The 17766-nt window shown below is 39.7% G+C and overlaps 1 protein-coding gene across 17 annotated transcripts in view; it reads left to right on the forward strand.

The window, feature by feature from the left end:
- The window catches only part of PTPRD (protein tyrosine phosphatase receptor type D), a 1483320-nt gene that overhangs the window by 1073409 nt on the left and 392145 nt on the right, over window positions 1-17766 (forward strand). For all 17 annotated transcript variants that reach the window (XM_058672196.1, XM_058672195.1, XM_058672202.1 and 14 more), the window contains one exon: window positions 14289-14452. In XM_058672196.1, the coding sequence (XP_058528179.1) occupies window positions 14371-14452 (82 nt within the window). In that variant the 5' untranslated portion in view covers window positions 14289-14370. The remainder of the gene's footprint in view (window positions 1-14288; window positions 14453-17766) is intronic.

Genomic DNA, 17766 nt, shown 5'->3' on the forward strand with positions numbered 1-17766 from the left:
AAGTGATTATGACTTCAGTGTACGACATAAGATACATGAAAATACACTGATAAAAACTATGGTTAAAAAAATAAAGAAAACTCTAAAGGAAAAGTGAGTCTTCCATTTCTGAAGGAAACATCATTGAGTAGGCCACAGAAGGTAGAGGAAGTTCTAAAACGTGGCACTTGACCTTAGTCTTGATCCGCCACTAAGTAGTGGTTAGTTTGTGTTAGTAGGTTTTTGAGGACTTGAAGTTCCTTTTTGATATCTATACTGTGTATTTTGAGTATTTTATAAAAGTATAATAAAAGTGATGGTGTTATACAAAATCTATTTCCAGAGGTCTTGAATATGTTTTCTAAAAGAGCGAATATGGGAAAAATATTTTTTTTACTGCTAGTTTGACACATCTCTGTATGGGAAAATATATAGTGCTTTCATTGCTGCAGGAAATTTTCATCCTTTGTGATGAAATCACTTTATAATGCCAAGTGCTTTTGAAAAATAACCATTGTGTGCCTTCGTTTCTTCTTTCAATATTGTCATGTTGCCCTCAGCAGTTTTATAATAAAGTGCATGGGGCTGGCTTCTTTCCACCTGGATAAGTATCCTGGGTCATTCTGTGAATTCATCATATAACACATTCCTGTCTCTTCTCAATTAACGTGTGTCTTTACTAAAATTTAAATAAAAGAAAAATAGTTCACAAAGGAACAAAATATGTCTGTCTTAAGGTGATATGAACGTATGACTGCTTGTTACTCTTTTAATTACTAACATGTGAGAATGTAAAAACAAGCCTGTTTCTGGTTAATCATTTCTCCTTCCCAAGCACATCTATAAACTCTCTGATCCTATGCCATGTGAGTGCATAATCATGGGTTACCAAGTTAAAGATTTACCCTTTGGAATATTTTTGACTCTGGGGTAAACTTTGATATTTGAGTTACTCAATGGGGTAGGACTGTGATTCTCAAATACTTGTGTCTGTATCCTGTGAAATCTTTTCATCATTTCTTCCTAATCTCCACTTGAAATGTTGTCTCCCTGCTTCATTTGTGCCAATCCTTACGTTGTCTAGTTAAAGAGAACTTCTCTTTGTCTTACTTATTTTCAAATTAATCATGGCCTCACCGGATCTATCTTTCTGTTTTAATAATTTGGAGATGACCAAAGCCATGGCAGCATTTTATTAGAAATTGGTTGTAAGCCTCAAGAGACTAGTCACACGTAAAAATATGTTGATTTTATTGTAGTTTTCCCCTCTGTTGTGAATTGAGAGGGTTGCTTAAGATGATGATCTGTAATTTTTCTTCTGATTTTTATCAATCTCTGGTTTCACTGAACAAGTTAGGTGAGTGGGAAGAGGCTGCTGACAGTGAAATTGAGTGGTATGTGATAGAAAAAAATCATTATTCGCAGTGAGAGGGAGAGTGTGTATTTTAATTAATGTTTGTTGTTTCTGCCATTATTTATGTTTATTTTTGGTTTAACATTCATTTGACTAGTTTCTCCCAACAGAAAATAACTCCTCTGCTCCCCATGTTGTTATGTGGGACTTAAGAGATAAAGGGTTAGTCATGAGGATAACTGAGAAAACAAACAAGGTACTCATGTTCTCCAGACATTCCTGACTGCCACTCACAGCTCCACCTGCAGTGTCTATTGCTGGCAGTAATTTTATTAGAAGAACCTCCATTAGAGCAGGATATTTTTTTCCTGACACTCTGCCCTTGGATGACCACTATGGAGGATGGGAATGGTGTCTATTCACTGTCAGGTTTTGGTAATGTCTGCTGCGTTTAACAGGGTTATTCTTTTGATTGGTGACAGTATTTGTGTTGCTTGAATCCATAAACTGAGCTTCCCACAAGACAGCCAGTTTTGCTTCTAACTTAGTACAAAAAGGGGATTTGCCCAACCCTGGAGACTCCCGGATCCTCACCTAGGACTATCAGTAAGGGCACCAAGGGCTATATCCCAACTGCCAAGGAGACCACGGGGAATTGGACTGCCCTTGTAGACCAAGAATTCTGAGGTCATCCACTCCATTTCGGATCTCCCAAATGAGATGGAAGATGCCCAGATCCTTCCTCGCAGGATCTAATGTCATCGGAACAATAGCTGGGAGCCCTGAGTGGTCCTCAGAAACAGAAGAACAGTAAACTTCCTTTGGGACTTGGGAGGGGAGCTTTCTCCGGTCCTTACTTAGTTCCAACTTTGGATCCCCACCCTCTCTTGCAATGACCACCAGGTTCACCCCGGAGGCCCCCCCAAAAGAATTAAAATTAGATTAGATAGACAGAGACCAGCAAGGAAAGCCTAGAACCAGACGGGAACGGTCAGTGGGGACTCACAAATACCTTACTAGGTAGGGCACAAAAATTAGTTACTCCTCACTAAGGTATTGAAGATTTCTCTGCACACCCCTCGTAAAACTGTTCTGTGCCTCAATTGTTTTCGTATGCCTTGTTAGAGTTATAAACTGGTTTTGACTATCCTAAAATTTGCCAAGTTCAGTAAAAATTATGCTTCAATACTATAAACTGCTAAATATAAAAATGAAAATAGGCACGAGACAGCTGAATAGTACCCTATAACCATTTTAAGGTGTATTGCAGCCGGTTGTGTATCAACTAAAATTGAAATGTCAATGAAGTAGTCACAGGATGTGGTTAAGAACTTGATTTTTTAACATATTGGCTACTCAATACCATGTCAATTAATTCCATAATGTTGCAAATTATTGTTGAGGTTATGTTGTGGCTTTTCATTGGAGGGGATGATATTCTGCCAGCTCTACTCTCAGACCAGGGATGGTCTCCCAAGGAAACAGTTGAAATTATCTGGACAATGAGAGGCTGGACTCTATGCATGGTTCATGCTCGCAATGAAGGAATCATGACTGGATATGAACTGTACTACTGCAACAATGTGAAGGAATCCACAATGGGGGGAGGGTATGGGGAGGGATTGGGGGAATCCCAGAGCCTATGAAACTGTGTCATAAAACTAAATAAAAAGTAAAAAAACAATAACAAACAAAGAAACAAACAAAAAAGGGGATTTGGGACATCATCCATCATTTTATGCCCAGAAGTTCAAATCTGTGTTGGGTTTATGAATGTGCCCTGTAAAACACTTCAGATTGGTGCGTTTAGAACACGTTGTTCTAGAAATCGATCTTGAAAGTTTCCACTTTTAAAACAAATTGGATTTTTCCGTATTGTTCTTATACCGTGTTTCCTGACAGCACTATTGGCATTTTGGGCTGGATGTTTTCTTCTGTAGAGCTGTTCCATGTTCACTTGCAGTATCCTAGGTTTCAGTCCCTAAGATAATGGTAGCGCCTACATTTTCTTGTATTGTGGCAGCAAAAAATATTTCAGAACAGATGTGTTCCCAGTGGAAGAGGTGAAAACATTGTCTCTTAAGAGCCACTGATCCCAGCTTGTTACCGCTCTGAGCGACAAGGTTTAGCTATACCAACTTTGAGTGGGTTAAATTAGTTGTTGCCTTTGAATTCAGGTGATCAAGTTTCTAAAACCTATTAAAGCACCTTAAATTTTGTTGGAAAAAAAAAGATCAATGCTAGATTATTCCCTCTAGAAAATAGTAATACTCCCCAAAATGAATTTTTTTTAAGATTTATTTATTTTTTATTACAAAGTCAGATATACAGAGAGGAGGAGAGAGAGAGAGGAAGATCTTTCGTCCGGTGATTCACTCCTCAAGTGACTGCAACAGCCAGTGCTGCACGGATCCGAAGCCAGGAACCAGGAACTTCCTCTAGGTCTCCCACGTGGGTGCAGGGTCCCAAGGCTTTGGGCCGTCCTCTACTGGCTGCTGAGGCCACAAGCAGGGAGCTGGATGGGAAGTGGAGCTGCCGGGATTAGAACCGGCGCCCATATGGGATCCCGGGGCGTTCAAGGTGAGGACTTTAGCCGCTAGGCCACGGCGCTGGACCCCCAAAATGAATTTTTAAAGTTGCTTTTCATAGTAAGGAAAGAAAACATAGTATCACATTTCTTTCCTCCTAAGCTTGATGAAGCAGAAATGATAAAAACACTTCCAACTAAAATTGAAACATTATTGACGATTATATACTTTAAAAGATGATTGTGCTGACTTTTTTTGGAATTTAAAAGAAAATGTTTGAGAGGCAGAGATGTAGAGACACAGAGTATGCATGGGACAGCAGGGCCCTCATCTGTTGATTCAGCTCTCAAAATCCTGAGCCTACAGTTGCTTGGCCTTGGGCTGATTCACTGATTCATTCTGCCAAGTGTCTTCAGTGACCAAAGATGGACCAGGCCAAAGCTAGCGTCTTGGAACTCCATCTTAGTCCCCCTTGTGGATGATGGGGTCCATTTCTTTGGGCCATCTTCTGCTGCTTTACCAGGTGCATTACAAGGGAGCTAGTTTGAAAGTGGAGCTACCAGACTCAGCCTGGCATTCCCATAGATGATGCTGCCCTGGCAGTCAGCAGCTTGCCATATGCTGCCATGACACTGGCCCCTACAGGAGGCTAGAGTTGAGAGCCAGAGGCAGGAATTGAATGCAGGCATTCCAGTACCTGATATGGGCATCTTAACCACTGGCTTAATGCTCACTCCAGTAAGTGTACTTAACACATTTTTGGCATTTATTAAAAAAAACACTTTTTCATTATTAAAATAATGAAAATCAGTTTAATCAGTTTGACATGATGGGTTTCTTATTTATTTAAAAGTGCCAAAATACTAAAATACTGGAATCTGTACTGGATTGTTTGGGTGGTAAGAGACTGGGATACATATGTTCTGTATTTTGGGAGAAATATCAATTTATCAGGGGTTTTTTTTTTTTTTTTTTGCTGCTTTGGAAGAGGGGAACAAATGGCAGAGTCATAACAGCATGTGAAATAGACAATAGACTAGCATTTTAAGGTCTCTACTGCCAGGTACCATCCGCATCACATAAAACTGGACAGATGATATTGCACACAATAACCACTTGAAGAAACTAGATGCTTTTTCTAAAGTTGTCTGTCTTTTCAAATCATAATTACAGTTCCATTTGTAAGGCAAAAATACATGTACTGGGAAATGGACTTTTTTTTCTATTTTTTCCCTTTCTCATATCCTATCACTGCGATCTCCCAAAAGAGAAACAATCTAAGTTAATAACATCATTTTGCCATTTTTGAAAGTAACTAATATTTATGTGTGCCTCTAAATGTAAAATTATTTGAACTCTTATGGAGATATATCGATAGTAATTTGGAAAGTGAATCATATTGCATATACTTGGACTGGTAGTTACTGGCTTTACTCTTTGTGCTGTGGGATTAGACATCAAGAAACTTCTGTGCCATTGATGGCTTCAAGGATTCATTGTGTGTTTACACTTTCCTGATGTCTTCATATTGTTATAGTCTAAGGCAAAAGTGAGAGAATTTATTAATGCTTTATATTTGTATGTGATAGCTAATAAACTCATCATTTTCTCCTAGTTCAATGTGGTGTAAATGTGTTTAGTGCAAAATAGGGAAAAATTTGGAGTTTTGATTTGGTGTGCTCTTATATGAAGTAGTATACTTTTAGGGCATTTTAAATTTCTCCCGTAAAAATAAGTTCTTACCTTTTTTTAAAGGCTGAGCTCTTTTATTTAGAGATGTACCTGGTGTTGTTCATTGCTCTATCTTTGGCCATAATGTAAGCAGTGTTCTTTACTTGGACATTTCTAAGTTATGCTCTTAAACACCTGTTTTTATTTGTTTAAAGGACAGAGCAATAGAGATAGGGAGACACACACACACACACACACACACACACACACACACACAGAGAAGGAACGTCTTCGATCAACTGCTTCACTCCCCAAATATCCTGAGCAAATACCTTGAGGGATGAGGCTAGGAACCTGGTAATGAAACTCCAATCCTGGAATCTCATGTGGATGACAGAGGCACAAATACTTGGGCCACCTATAACTGCTTCCCCAAGCATAGCAGCAGAGAACTGAATCAGAAGTGGTGCAGCCAGGCCTCCAACTGGTGCTTTGAAATGGAATTCAGATTGGTGAGCAGTGGCTGAATCCACTGTGCCACAACACTGGCGCCACAGTTAGATACTGGATCAATTTTGATCACTCTTTTGACATTATTAGCTTCAAGAAGTTTTTTTTTTTTTTTTTAATTTCTTCTTTCATTTCTTCTATAACCCTTTGTTCATTTAATTGCATGTTGTTTAGTCACCAAATATTTGCATAACTTCTGGGGTATTTTTTTAAAGATTTATTTATTTTTTTATTTTATTACAAAGTCAGATATAGAGAGAGCAGGAGAGACAGAGAGGAAGATCTTCCTGCTGATGATTCACTCCCCAAGTGACTGCAACAGCCGGAACTGCGCCGATCCTAAGCCGGGAACCAAGAACCTCTTCTGGGTCTCCCACACGGGTGCAGGGTCCCAGGGCTTTGGGCCAACCTTGACTGCTTTCACATCTGGGGTATTTTGACTTACTGGTCTCCAGTTTCACTCCAAGATGGTCTAGATGATGCACAGTATAACTTTGATTTCTTAAAGTTTGGTGAGGCTTGTTTTGTGGCCCATAATATGATCAATGCTGGAGAAGTTCCATGTACTAATTAAAAAAAAAGTGTATTTTCTGTCTGTAGGTCGAAAGGTTCTGTAGATAGCACTTATGTCCATTTGCTCTGTTGTTTGGGGGAGCTTATTGTTTCCTTGCTGAGTTTCTGTTTTGTCGATCTGTTCATTGAGGTTAGTGGGGTGTTAAGGTCCCCCACCATTATTGTGTTGGAGTCTGTTTCTTCTTCTAAAGCCATTAGTGTTGGTTTAACATAACTAGATGCTCTGGCAGTGATGCATATACATCTGTTATGGTGATTCTTCTTGCTGAATGGATCCTTTGATTTTTCTTCATCTCTTTTAATGCTTTACATGTTGAAGTGTATATTTTCTGATATTGGAATGGCTATACCAGGTCATTTTTCCTTTGCATAGCTGGGAATATCCTTTTCCATCCATTTTATTTTTGGTTTCCACATGCCTTTGTTGGTGAGATGTGTCTCCTATGGGCAATAGATAGATGGGTTCTGTTTTTTGATCCAGTTCACTAATCTATGTTGTTTGATGGACAAGTTTAAGCCATTTACATTGAGGGTTAATATTGATGGTTCTGTCATTTTAGCATTGAGTTTCTCATTTTTAATTTAGGGTTTTTTTAGATGTTCTCCAGATTTGCCTTTGCATTTGGTAGTTGCTATTATTTTTCTCTGTCTATAGTACATCATTAAGCCATGTTTGCAGGGCAGGTCTGCTAGCAGCAAAATCAGCTTTAGTTTGCTTTAGAAATATTTTATTTCATTTTCAGATACAAAGGAAAGTTTTTCTGGGTATGTTATTCTGCACTGACAATTTTTTTTCTTTTATGATATGGAATATATTACTCCATTCTCTTCTGGCCTTTAGGGTTTCCTCTGAGAGGTCAGCTGTGAGTCTGATTGGGGTTCCTCTAAAAGTTAACCAACTTTTATCACATATTCTAGAATCTTTTGCTTTCATTCAACAGAAGATAATTTTATTATTTTGTGTCATGGCAAGGACCACTTTTGGTCAGCTTTATTCGGAAGTGTGCATTTTCTGTATTTTGTTTCCCAATTCTTGCTCTATGTTAGGGAAGTTCTCAATTATTATTTTTCCCAGGCATTCAGGGATGGTTCAACATATGCAAATCAATAAATGTGATACACAACATGAATAAATTGAAGGATAAAATCTCTATGATCATCTCACTAGATACAGAGAAAACGTTTGATAAATTCCAACAACACTTCATGCTTGAAACTCTCTAAGTAAGATGGGCATAGAAGGAACATTCTACAGCACCATCAAAGGAATATACAAAAAACCCAACATCAGCATCATACTAAATGGAGAAAGACTGGAAGCTTTTCCACTAAGGCCTGGAACTAGACAAGGATGTCCACTTTCACCACTGCTATTCAATGTAGTATTGGAAGTCTTCTCTAGAGCTATCAGATAAGAGAAACTAAATGAATTTAAATTGGAAATGAGGAATTAAAATTATCCCTGTTCACAGATGACACGACTCTTTAAATAGGAGCACCAAGAGATTGAGTTAAGAGACTGTTGGAGCTCATAAGAAAGTTTGGCAGGTTAGTAGGGTAAAAAAATAATCACTGAGCATAAATCAATGGTCATAGTATATACACAAATAACTCCATGGCTGAGGCAGAACTTGTAAGTATAGTCTCATTTAAAAGAGCAATGAAGAATGTAAAATACCTTGGAATAAGCCTATGAAGGTTGTAGAAGCCCTCTATGATGGGGATTACAGAACATTTTAAAAAATAATTTTAAAATGGAATATTTTCTTCTTGGGAAGAGATACAGATAGGCAAGTGAATGGTATAATGGCTTTGCTACATGATACAGTGAATATTTACAAAGCCAAAGTTAGGAAGACTTGGAATCGCTACCTCACTGGAGTCTGCAATGCTGAGAACTCTGATCTTGTTTTTAGCTGTGCAGTATGGGGTGTTGACACATGCAGCTGTAGGTCACTGAGTTAATGTACACCGTCTAGTTGGGTAGTAGCTGTTAGGCTCCTTTGGCTATTCAAGTTTAAATTATACTTAAACCACACAAAGTATAGGGATAGGTCTTTGTTACAGTTGTTAAGATGGGGAGCCTGCTTCCAACATTCTCGTCCCTGGGTTTGATTCTTAGATCTGCTTCTGATTTTATCTTCCTGATAGAATGCACTGTGGGGAGTGGCAGAGGATGGCTCAACTGGCTTGGGTCCCTGCCTTGCAGGTTCGAGACCCAGACTGAGATCTTGGTACTCACGAGGCTGACTGTGGCAGGCATGTGGAGAGTGAAGCAGCAGGTGGGCGTGCTCTGCTTCTATCTCTGCCTTTCAAAGAAAGTATTTTTTAAAAAGTAATTTTAAAACATTTACTTTCTCAGTTACATCAACTATGAAGGTACTTTTACAAAGGTCATTGGAATTGCATGTTACAAAAAGCTATGCATACATGTATTTTTTTGTGGGGGGAGGGCACCAAAATAAACTTATTTTTTCATTCCAGTCTACCATGAATGCTTTTCAATCCCCTTGTTTACAGATAGAGAATATTTCTATCCTGGAAAAAGGTATATTAAATAGCGATGAAGATTCTTGATTCATGATAAAATATTTAAGGGAACTATCTGCTCTTGGGAAAGTAAATGAATAGGTAAAATGTTGAAAGTTTGTGTCTGGCTTTTTTCTTTTCTTTTTATGTCCTTGTGTTGTATCTGTGTGGAGGGCAGAAGGTACTCACAGGGCACCCTCAGAGGCCCTTGCCAGGCTTGCTGTAGGGTACAGGAACCTCCTTCATTCTAGTTTCAGCCAGAGTGACTCTTCTTTTTTTATTGAAACATTTTTGTAAAAATTTGTTTTTGTTTTACTTGGAAAATCAGAGTTTACAGAGACAGAGGGATCTTTGATTGTCTGGTTCACTTCCCAAATGGTTGCAATGAGCAGAGCTGGGTTCGCCCAGAGTTGAGAGCCAGAAGCTCTTCCAGGTCCCCTACATGGGTGTAGGACCCAAGGATGTGGACCCTCCTCTGCTACTCTCACAGACCACAAGCCTGGAGCTGGGCCAGAAGGTGGAGCAGCTGAGACACAACCCGGTACCCCCCACCCCCAAACATTTATTTATTTGAAAGGCTGAATGACAAAGACAGAAAGACAGAGGTCTTCTCTCCATTGATTGGCTCCTCAAATGGCCGGAACAACCTGACTAGGACCAGGTGGAAACCAGGGAGTAGGAATTCCCTGCTGGTCTTCTACTACGAGGCAGGGGCCCAAGTGTTTGGGCCAACATTCACTGCTTTGCAGTGACATTAGCGGGGAAATGGATCCATTTGAAACCAACACTTTAAGATGGGATGCTGGCCTTCCAATTGTTGCTTAGTTCACTGTCCCACAGCACTTGCCACAGAGCAGGTTATCTTAGTGTCTCTTACAGATTGGGTCTTCCTGGTAGTCATTCTTCTGTTCAAATAGCCTCTTCTAAGTGGAAACCATTTCTGGTCAATGGTCTTGTCTGGAAGGCTGATTGAAATCACCATTAGCAATGCAGTATTTGGGGACACCTTCCTACCTCATACTATTCCCCCACCCCCTTAATAATATTTGTATGGGAATATGCTTAGTTGAAATATCATTATGATAAGTGAGATGCCGTGATTTGGGTTCATTTAAGCACAGAGGAAAGCAAAATTATTTTTACAAAGAGTGTGCTAGTGGATGGTAGTGTTGATATTTTAATTTTTGAGTTATTCCTTTTATTTTATTTGCTATTTAGCTGTGGAATCTTCATCATCTTGGATTTTTTTTTATACAGTCAAATTTTTTTGAAAGCTTTCTTGCTTTCTGGTGTGAAAAGAAGTTTCAGACTTATTTTCCACCTAGTTGAAACCTGTGATCAGCCATTTCTCTTAGGGACTCGTAATATTTATAAACAAGAAACTTCCTGTTTCACCCTTGTTTGTGTGTTAACAGAGTCTGCTAAAATATGTATCAGTTATACAGAAAACTGAAAAAAAATCCTACAAATTCTTCAGATTTCATTTTAGTTTGAATATGGATGTTTTTAGAATGTAACAGTGTTGCTGAGTTAAACTGAAGAAAATGCCTTGGATAGGTGTCAGCTTATGTGAACATCTGAATCTCTGGTTTGTTAAGGGTTTTAGACAGTAAAGTCTGCTTTTTATTGCTCTGTTTAAAATTATAGTACACTGTATGGCTCCTGAACTGTCTGCAACTGTGCACGTCTGTACACACAAAAGCAAATATTACACTAGTTGCCATTCAACAAAATTATTGTTTCATAAGGCCTTTTTATGGTGGAAGAATAAGAAGTTTAAGAGATAATTTTAAAAATTTTATGGTAAATTCATATAGATGAAGCAGTTTTATATGCAAGTCCCTATTGATGAGACACAAGACAAAGCATATAGCAGTGAAGGCATTGGCCTTTGCTGAAAGCTATCGGACAAAAGTAGAATTATTAGCAATATAATCTGTAACACATTAGTTTCGGTAAGTATCAACTCCCTTAAAAGTTTTATTTATTTTATTGGAAAGGCAGATTTACAGAGAGAAGGAGAAACAAAAAAACCTTACATGCACCAAGGTCAGAGCCAAGATGATCTGAAGGCAGCACCCAGTACCCGCTTAGGGTCTCTCATGTGGGTGCAGGGTCCTAAGGCTTTAGGCAATCCTTCATTGCCATCCCAGGCTACAAGCAGGGAGCTAGATGGAAAGCAGACTAGCTGGCACACGAACTGGTGCCCTCATGGGATTCCGGCATGCAAGGCAAGGATGTAGCCACTGAGCCATTGCGCCGGGCCCATAAACTCCCTTTTCTTTACAGGTTCCTGAGCCACTCTTACAGAATAGTAATAGAAATCACTTGCTTTATTCATCCATGCTACTTTTTATTTAATTATTTTCTGAAAAAAATTATTTCTACTTTTTTGTCTAAGATTTAAATTCCATCTTCTCTCTAGCTAGCTTTCCCTTTTAGGCAGTGTCTGTAGTCAAGAAGGTAAGGTGTGTCAGTTGACTGGAGTGAGGACTCAGAGGAGGTTTTGCCTTTGTACCACTGGTTTCTGTTTTGTCATGTCTTGGCCAATAGCCTATTTAGTATCAATATGTGTGCTTGTATCTGCGCTTGAGTGTGTCAGTGCTAGAGCTTATCACTGTTCCAGAGCTAACACTGGAAAGTTCATTCAAAACAAGTCAGTGTTCTCAGGCACTCTGTTGGGTAGGAAGAAAAGCCACGGACGGCATCTCTTCTCTCAATGAGCATAGATCTTCATCACTGTGATTGCAGAGGCATTATGTAGCAGTTCCTCTGATACGCTTGCACAGACACAAATTGAGTCCTACAGGACTGATGTCTCCTGGACTTCGCTGTCCTTGGAAATGTTGGCGTGAGGATGGCAGTGGAGGAGCGGGGAGGAAGGGATGGTCAGAGATGATTCCTTTAGTGCTTCTCTGATCGGGTTTGGAGATTTTTAACATTTGATAGACACTCCATTCCTTGATAAGTTGTTTTCCAGATGAAATTGATACCAGTAGCTGATTAGGAACATCTGGGTGGCTTTTGGATTCAAGAAAGTGTGTTTCAGTGTATAACTTTCTTCATGCCACCCACAAACATGTTAAAAAGAGAAAAGAAAGAACGAACCTGTCTTGTAGAATGGTAATTAGAAATTATTCCCCACTTTCTTTTTGCTTTGTCCTTCCTTCAAATTGCTCGTGCATAGAAATGAAAAAAAGATGCTATCTTTTGAAAGCCAATTTTGTTCTTGAGACTCAAGTTCAGTTTCAGACAAGACAAGCTGTAGTATCTACACTACAGTTCTTTTTAAAGTACAAGTTATATCTATGTAACTGTGTCACATAATACAATGTAATTACTGAAGTTAAATAATAAATAATTAAAAAAAAATAAAGTACAAGTTATTTTGGTAGATTAGGCTATTTCTGAGCATCTCGAGTGTTTCCTGTCAAGAATTTTGTATGTGTTATAATATTATCTAATGCACAAAAATTAAGGCTGTGCAGTTTGACTTGGAGGGCATGTTTTAAACAGTCATTCTCAAGCTCCTCTCATGATAGTTGAGGCAATAGGATTTGAAATTTCTCTTTCCATTTAGCCTCTGCTAAGAGGTGTGGCTAGATTTATTGACGGTGCTATGGGAACAATTACTTATCACTAAAGAGTCGTACTTCAAATTCTTGCTTAGAGCCAGTCAGGCATCACTTCCCTTCTCTTCCATTCCCACCAGGATCACCATCACATGTAAGTCCTGCGTTTCTTCTCACCTGGGACTCTTGCTGTGGCCTAATAGCGTTCTCTAAATCAGCCCTGATTCAGCTGTCAGTTAATCTTCCCAAAGCTTAGTCCCTTGTTGTTTCTTTGCTCCAAAGCATTAAATAGCTCTTTCTATGGTTTGCTGAATAAAGACTGAGTTAGACTGGCATCCTAGTCTGTCTGTGAGCTATTTTGTTTTCAAGCCTGCGCCCTTATGCTGCCCTGTCTTGTGATTGCCTAATAGATCCATCACTCCAACCTAGTTGTTTTCAGAGAGTAAACCCTGGACCAGCGCCATCAGCACCATCCAAGCCACTTGATAGAAACTTATCGCATTCCACTATATACTGTGGAGGTGGCGCTTACGTGTCCAGCAAACCTTCTTGGTGGTCAGATGCATGCTGGCCTTTGGCGAGCCCTGCTCTAACCAAACTCAACTTTTTAAAGTTTCTTTCCTGCTCTGGTCTGCCTTTGCAGAGATATCCTGAAATGCTTTCCTGTGCTGTTGTGGAAATTCTGCACAATGCTCCACGGCGTGGCATGAAGTGCTTGCATTCCCATGGTGCCATTCCTGATCCATTTGTGAATGATATTTATGGTTTTCTTCTGTAACAGCAATTACCAATAACTTATAGCAGTCACCTGGTATACCTTTCTTATTTTTGAGTTCTGGAAATTCAAAAAGGGTATATTGTGACTTACCTTCATATCTTGATACACCTTGTGTTGAGGGGTTGCCTTTGATATCTTATGCACAATAGTCTATTGAAACATGGTTTTTTGTTTATTGGTTTTATGGGGAAGATACAGAAAATTACACTCTTGTCCAGGAGGCCTATGAAATTCCCGCTAGATCAAAGCATCACATACTAATGAGTGTTTTAACTTACTGAAGTCAAACTTGACTTGAGCATTGATGTGCCTTCAGGAGAGAAACCAAACGAGTCAGTGTAAAAACTTCTAAGTGCTAGTATTCAGTAGGAGAAGCTGAAATAGCTGGTAACCAATAGCCAAGAAAACAGCTCCCACTCTTCTGCCAATTATAGACTTTTATCCTGCATGGGGTGACTTCTCTTCAGTCTTTCTTATTGCCCTGGTTTGATTTTTTTCCACTGATGTGTTCATGTCATATTGCATCAGAAGTGACAGTTTGTTCTCACAGTGCCCAAAAGATAGCATGAGTGGGGAGTGAGATTCAAAGTAACGGCTTTCAGGAATGTCTGAAAGTGGGAATTCTAGGGCGCCCACATTGCATCAAAAAGAAAAAAAGCCATTTCTTCCTAGACAGAGCCATTGTGGTGACACTGTGTGTTTATAGTGAATTGTCTTTCATATTGATTGTGATGGAGCAGGGGAAAGAATGGCACATCTGAACACTCCTGTGTTTCCTTGCCCTCCTCTCACAGGCTCTGAAAGCGTGCCGGCTGAAATCCCAGAGCGCACAGACTTGCTGCTGCTTCCGAGGCAGTGATTTCAAGCTGCCAGCGCATGCTGCCGCCGAGCTGCAGGATGGTGTACGTGGCCAGGCCGCTGCTGCTCCTCGCCTTCCTCCTCCTCGCCGATGCCGAGAGTAAGCCATGCTACCTTCTCGGGGAGGGCTGTGACCGGAATGAGCAGTTGTGTTTGCACTTGGCACCAGGCTCAGGGCCTCTGAGTACATTTCCTTTGGAAGTGAATCTTGAGACACTGTGAGATGCTCCTTGGCTACCAGCCAGCTTTTCAAAGAAATCGTTGACGTGGCTTCCTTAGCATTCCGCCTCCTGTGAATGCCCCCGTTCGTGTGCTCGTACTTAGTGTTCTTTACTACATCTTACTAGATTGGTGTGAAAGATACTATATGACCAGGTTATGATTCAGACTGAGGATAGCCAGTTGGTGGAGCCAATAAGTAAATATTGTTCAGACCCGTTAGAAATGTCCTTAGTTTTATGGATGTTTCTATGTTTAGAAAAATGCACAGTGTCACATCGAGCCCAATTAAACTTCCAAACCCCTTGTGGCTGTCACAGCAGCTGTTGCAACGTACCGTTTCCGACAGCTGTCGCAGACAGTAGTATTCAAACAAATCAAGCAGAACTGACAACTTCGTGGCTGGATGGAGGGTCTGCGAGTGTGAGGAGTTTTTGTGGATATAGACACCAAAGATTGAATTCTGGACTCAATTTATGAAACTGCAATTGTGGTCCATTAGTTTTCCAGTTAATGAGAAGACCATATCTTCTATGTAATTAGGAAGGCATTAGGCCCACCTTGTTTACAAGTGTTTCTTCTTCCATCTGTCTTGTGACATTTTGGGAGGTAGTACTGGAAAAAGGCTTGTTGGGTTCCAGGGTAGTGCTTAAGAGCTTGGGGGAGGATTGCCACTTCTCCTTGGGAGTCCTCTGACAGGATTAACATGTCTGACATCTGCAGTTGTTAACTTTTACCTCAACTGACTAGTCCAGTGAGATTCAACCTGATTAATGTTAAGAATGTCTGGAAGACAAAGACTTTGTGTCATCTTGACCCTTCGTGTTTATTGCACTTTGGCAAACATCTGCTGGAGAGCGCGTATTCCCTTCACTTTTCTAAAGGGTTCTTTCGAGGAATTGAGGAAATAGGGTTAAAAATAGACTACATATGGTACATGTTTGATTGAACCACAACATTCTCTGACTAGTAATGTATATAGCTGCCTAATTAACACTTGGGAGTGTTCTTTAAGGTGAAGCCAAGGAATTTCTAGTATAATGCCAGAAAAAATCAACTTGGAAAAGACCGAAATAGAAGATTCCTTTGTCATTTTACTGACATCAATGTCAAAACTTATTTGTAAGTTTAAATTTGAATTTTGTTATTAAAAAGAAATTAGGTGTATGCCTTTATCTATGTGTTTGGGCTACAGCGAAAAATTGAATGAGTTCTTCATTGTTACTTTTTTGCAAAGTGTTTTAAGATCTTGGGAACCCAGTCAAATGTCTGAATACAGTTATATATTTTCTTAAGAGTGACTAAATATACGTATTACATATCTTTGAAGTTAATATTTCAGATAAGTAAAAACATACCCTATTGAGCAGCTATGCTTTCATTTAATTCTATGATGGAAAATGGCAGGCAGATTATAAGATGTTAGGAGCAAGCACTCTTACTTTTTTATTTATTCCTGGGTCCAGCGCAGTAGCCTAATGGCTGAGGTCTTCACCTTACACGTGCCAGGATCCCATATGGGTGCCGGTTCTTATCCCGGCTGCTCCACTTTCCTTCCATCTCCCTGCTTGTGGCTTGGGAAAGCATTGGAGGATGACCTGTTTTTTTGGGACACTGCACCTGCATGGGGGATCCAGGGGAGGTTCCTGGCTCCTGACTTCAGATTAGCTCAGCTTTAGCCGTTGCAGCTGCTTGTGGGGGTGAGCCATCAGGTGGAGGATCTTTCTGTCTCTCCTTCTCTGTGGATCTGGCTTTCCAATGGAAATTAATAAATCTTTAATCATTATTATTATTATTATTTAGTTACTCAAAGGAGGGTGGGGGGAGAGAGAGAGTGAGAGCGAGAGCGAGCTCTCACATAGTCCCTTATTTCCCAAATGATCATAATAAGTAAGAGTGGGCCAAGCAGGAGCCAGGAGCTGCTATAAATAAAGTGTAGGATGATGGCTGTCCAACCACTTGAGACATCACTGAATTAGCAGAAAACTAGAACCAGGAGTCAGAAATAGGAATCTAACCTGGCTGTTTTAGTAGTTGATATGATCATCTTAACACCTGCACCAAGCACACACAGTCCTAACAACAAGGACTTTTAAAATCTTGCTTAAGAGAAAAGCAATTTCTACTACAAACGGTCATCTCTGCTCTTTCTAATCCCACTCTCCTCCTTCTGCTTCATCTCTCTCTCTCTCTTTTTTTTTTTCACAGTGCAACTCTACAAAAGGAATTGCAGGCTCTTGTTAACAATTTGTAATTAGATTATTTACTGTATTTACGTTTATGTGATGTCTTGAGGTTGGATACCTGACATCACTCTTACCTTTCACATCGCAGGTCAAAAAAAAAAAAAAAATCCAGGGTTCCAGTTTGTGCAGTTCATTTTTATTATCCACTCAGCCTTGATCAACTCTATTTTTCCTGTAACAAACTCTTCTGGCACTGTTGAATAGCTTGCATAACCTGAAAGTTTCTGGTAAAGGTAGAAAATTTAGCCATGTTTTCTTTCTTAGATATAGAGTAGAGGAAATCCATTACGCTTGAGAGTAGCTGTAGTACAGGAAAACCCAGGAGGATTGAAGTACAATTTTACACCGCAAAATTGATGAAAGAATGATGAATGAAACAGAATGCAAGCTCTGACCCATTAAGTTGTGTCATTACCTTGTCTCCAGACGCTGAGGGAAGAAACCCTAAAGATGTAAGCACCAAAGAACGAGTTCTTGACCATCATAGAAATATTTTCAGATTTTCGTGACTGGCCCAGTGACCTTTCCCTTAAGTCTTCATTAGCCCTTCTAACCATATGTGTTGTTTATTTTTTACCAAACTGTGTATTGTATTGATCCAATGTAAAAATGTAATGGCAGCTTGTCAGAGCCATTTCTAAAGTCTGAAATATTTTTACAGAATGTTTTCCTTCTTTGGAAAAAAAGGACTATGTGGAAGTGAAGACTATAGAGAAGCACCCCTTTTCCCTGTCATAATTTAATGTGTTGAACTCACGTTCTTCTTAAATGGTTAACTCAGAGGAGTCTGGGAGTCCCGGATTATCATCTGCCATGGTGAAGCTGGGGCAAAGTGTTGGGCGTGAGACTGCATTAAGCAGCAGAGCTCTTAGGGGCCTTGGTTCAATGCCAGGTTGAAACACTGTGATAATATCCCTTTAGCAGAAAATTACAGTCTTTGCCATTTTCA

The sequence above is a fragment of the Ochotona princeps genome, chromosome 14 (genome assembly GCF_030435755.1).
Source record: "Ochotona princeps isolate mOchPri1 chromosome 14, mOchPri1.hap1, whole genome shotgun sequence".
Taxonomy (NCBI): domain Eukaryota; kingdom Metazoa; phylum Chordata; class Mammalia; order Lagomorpha; family Ochotonidae; genus Ochotona; species Ochotona princeps.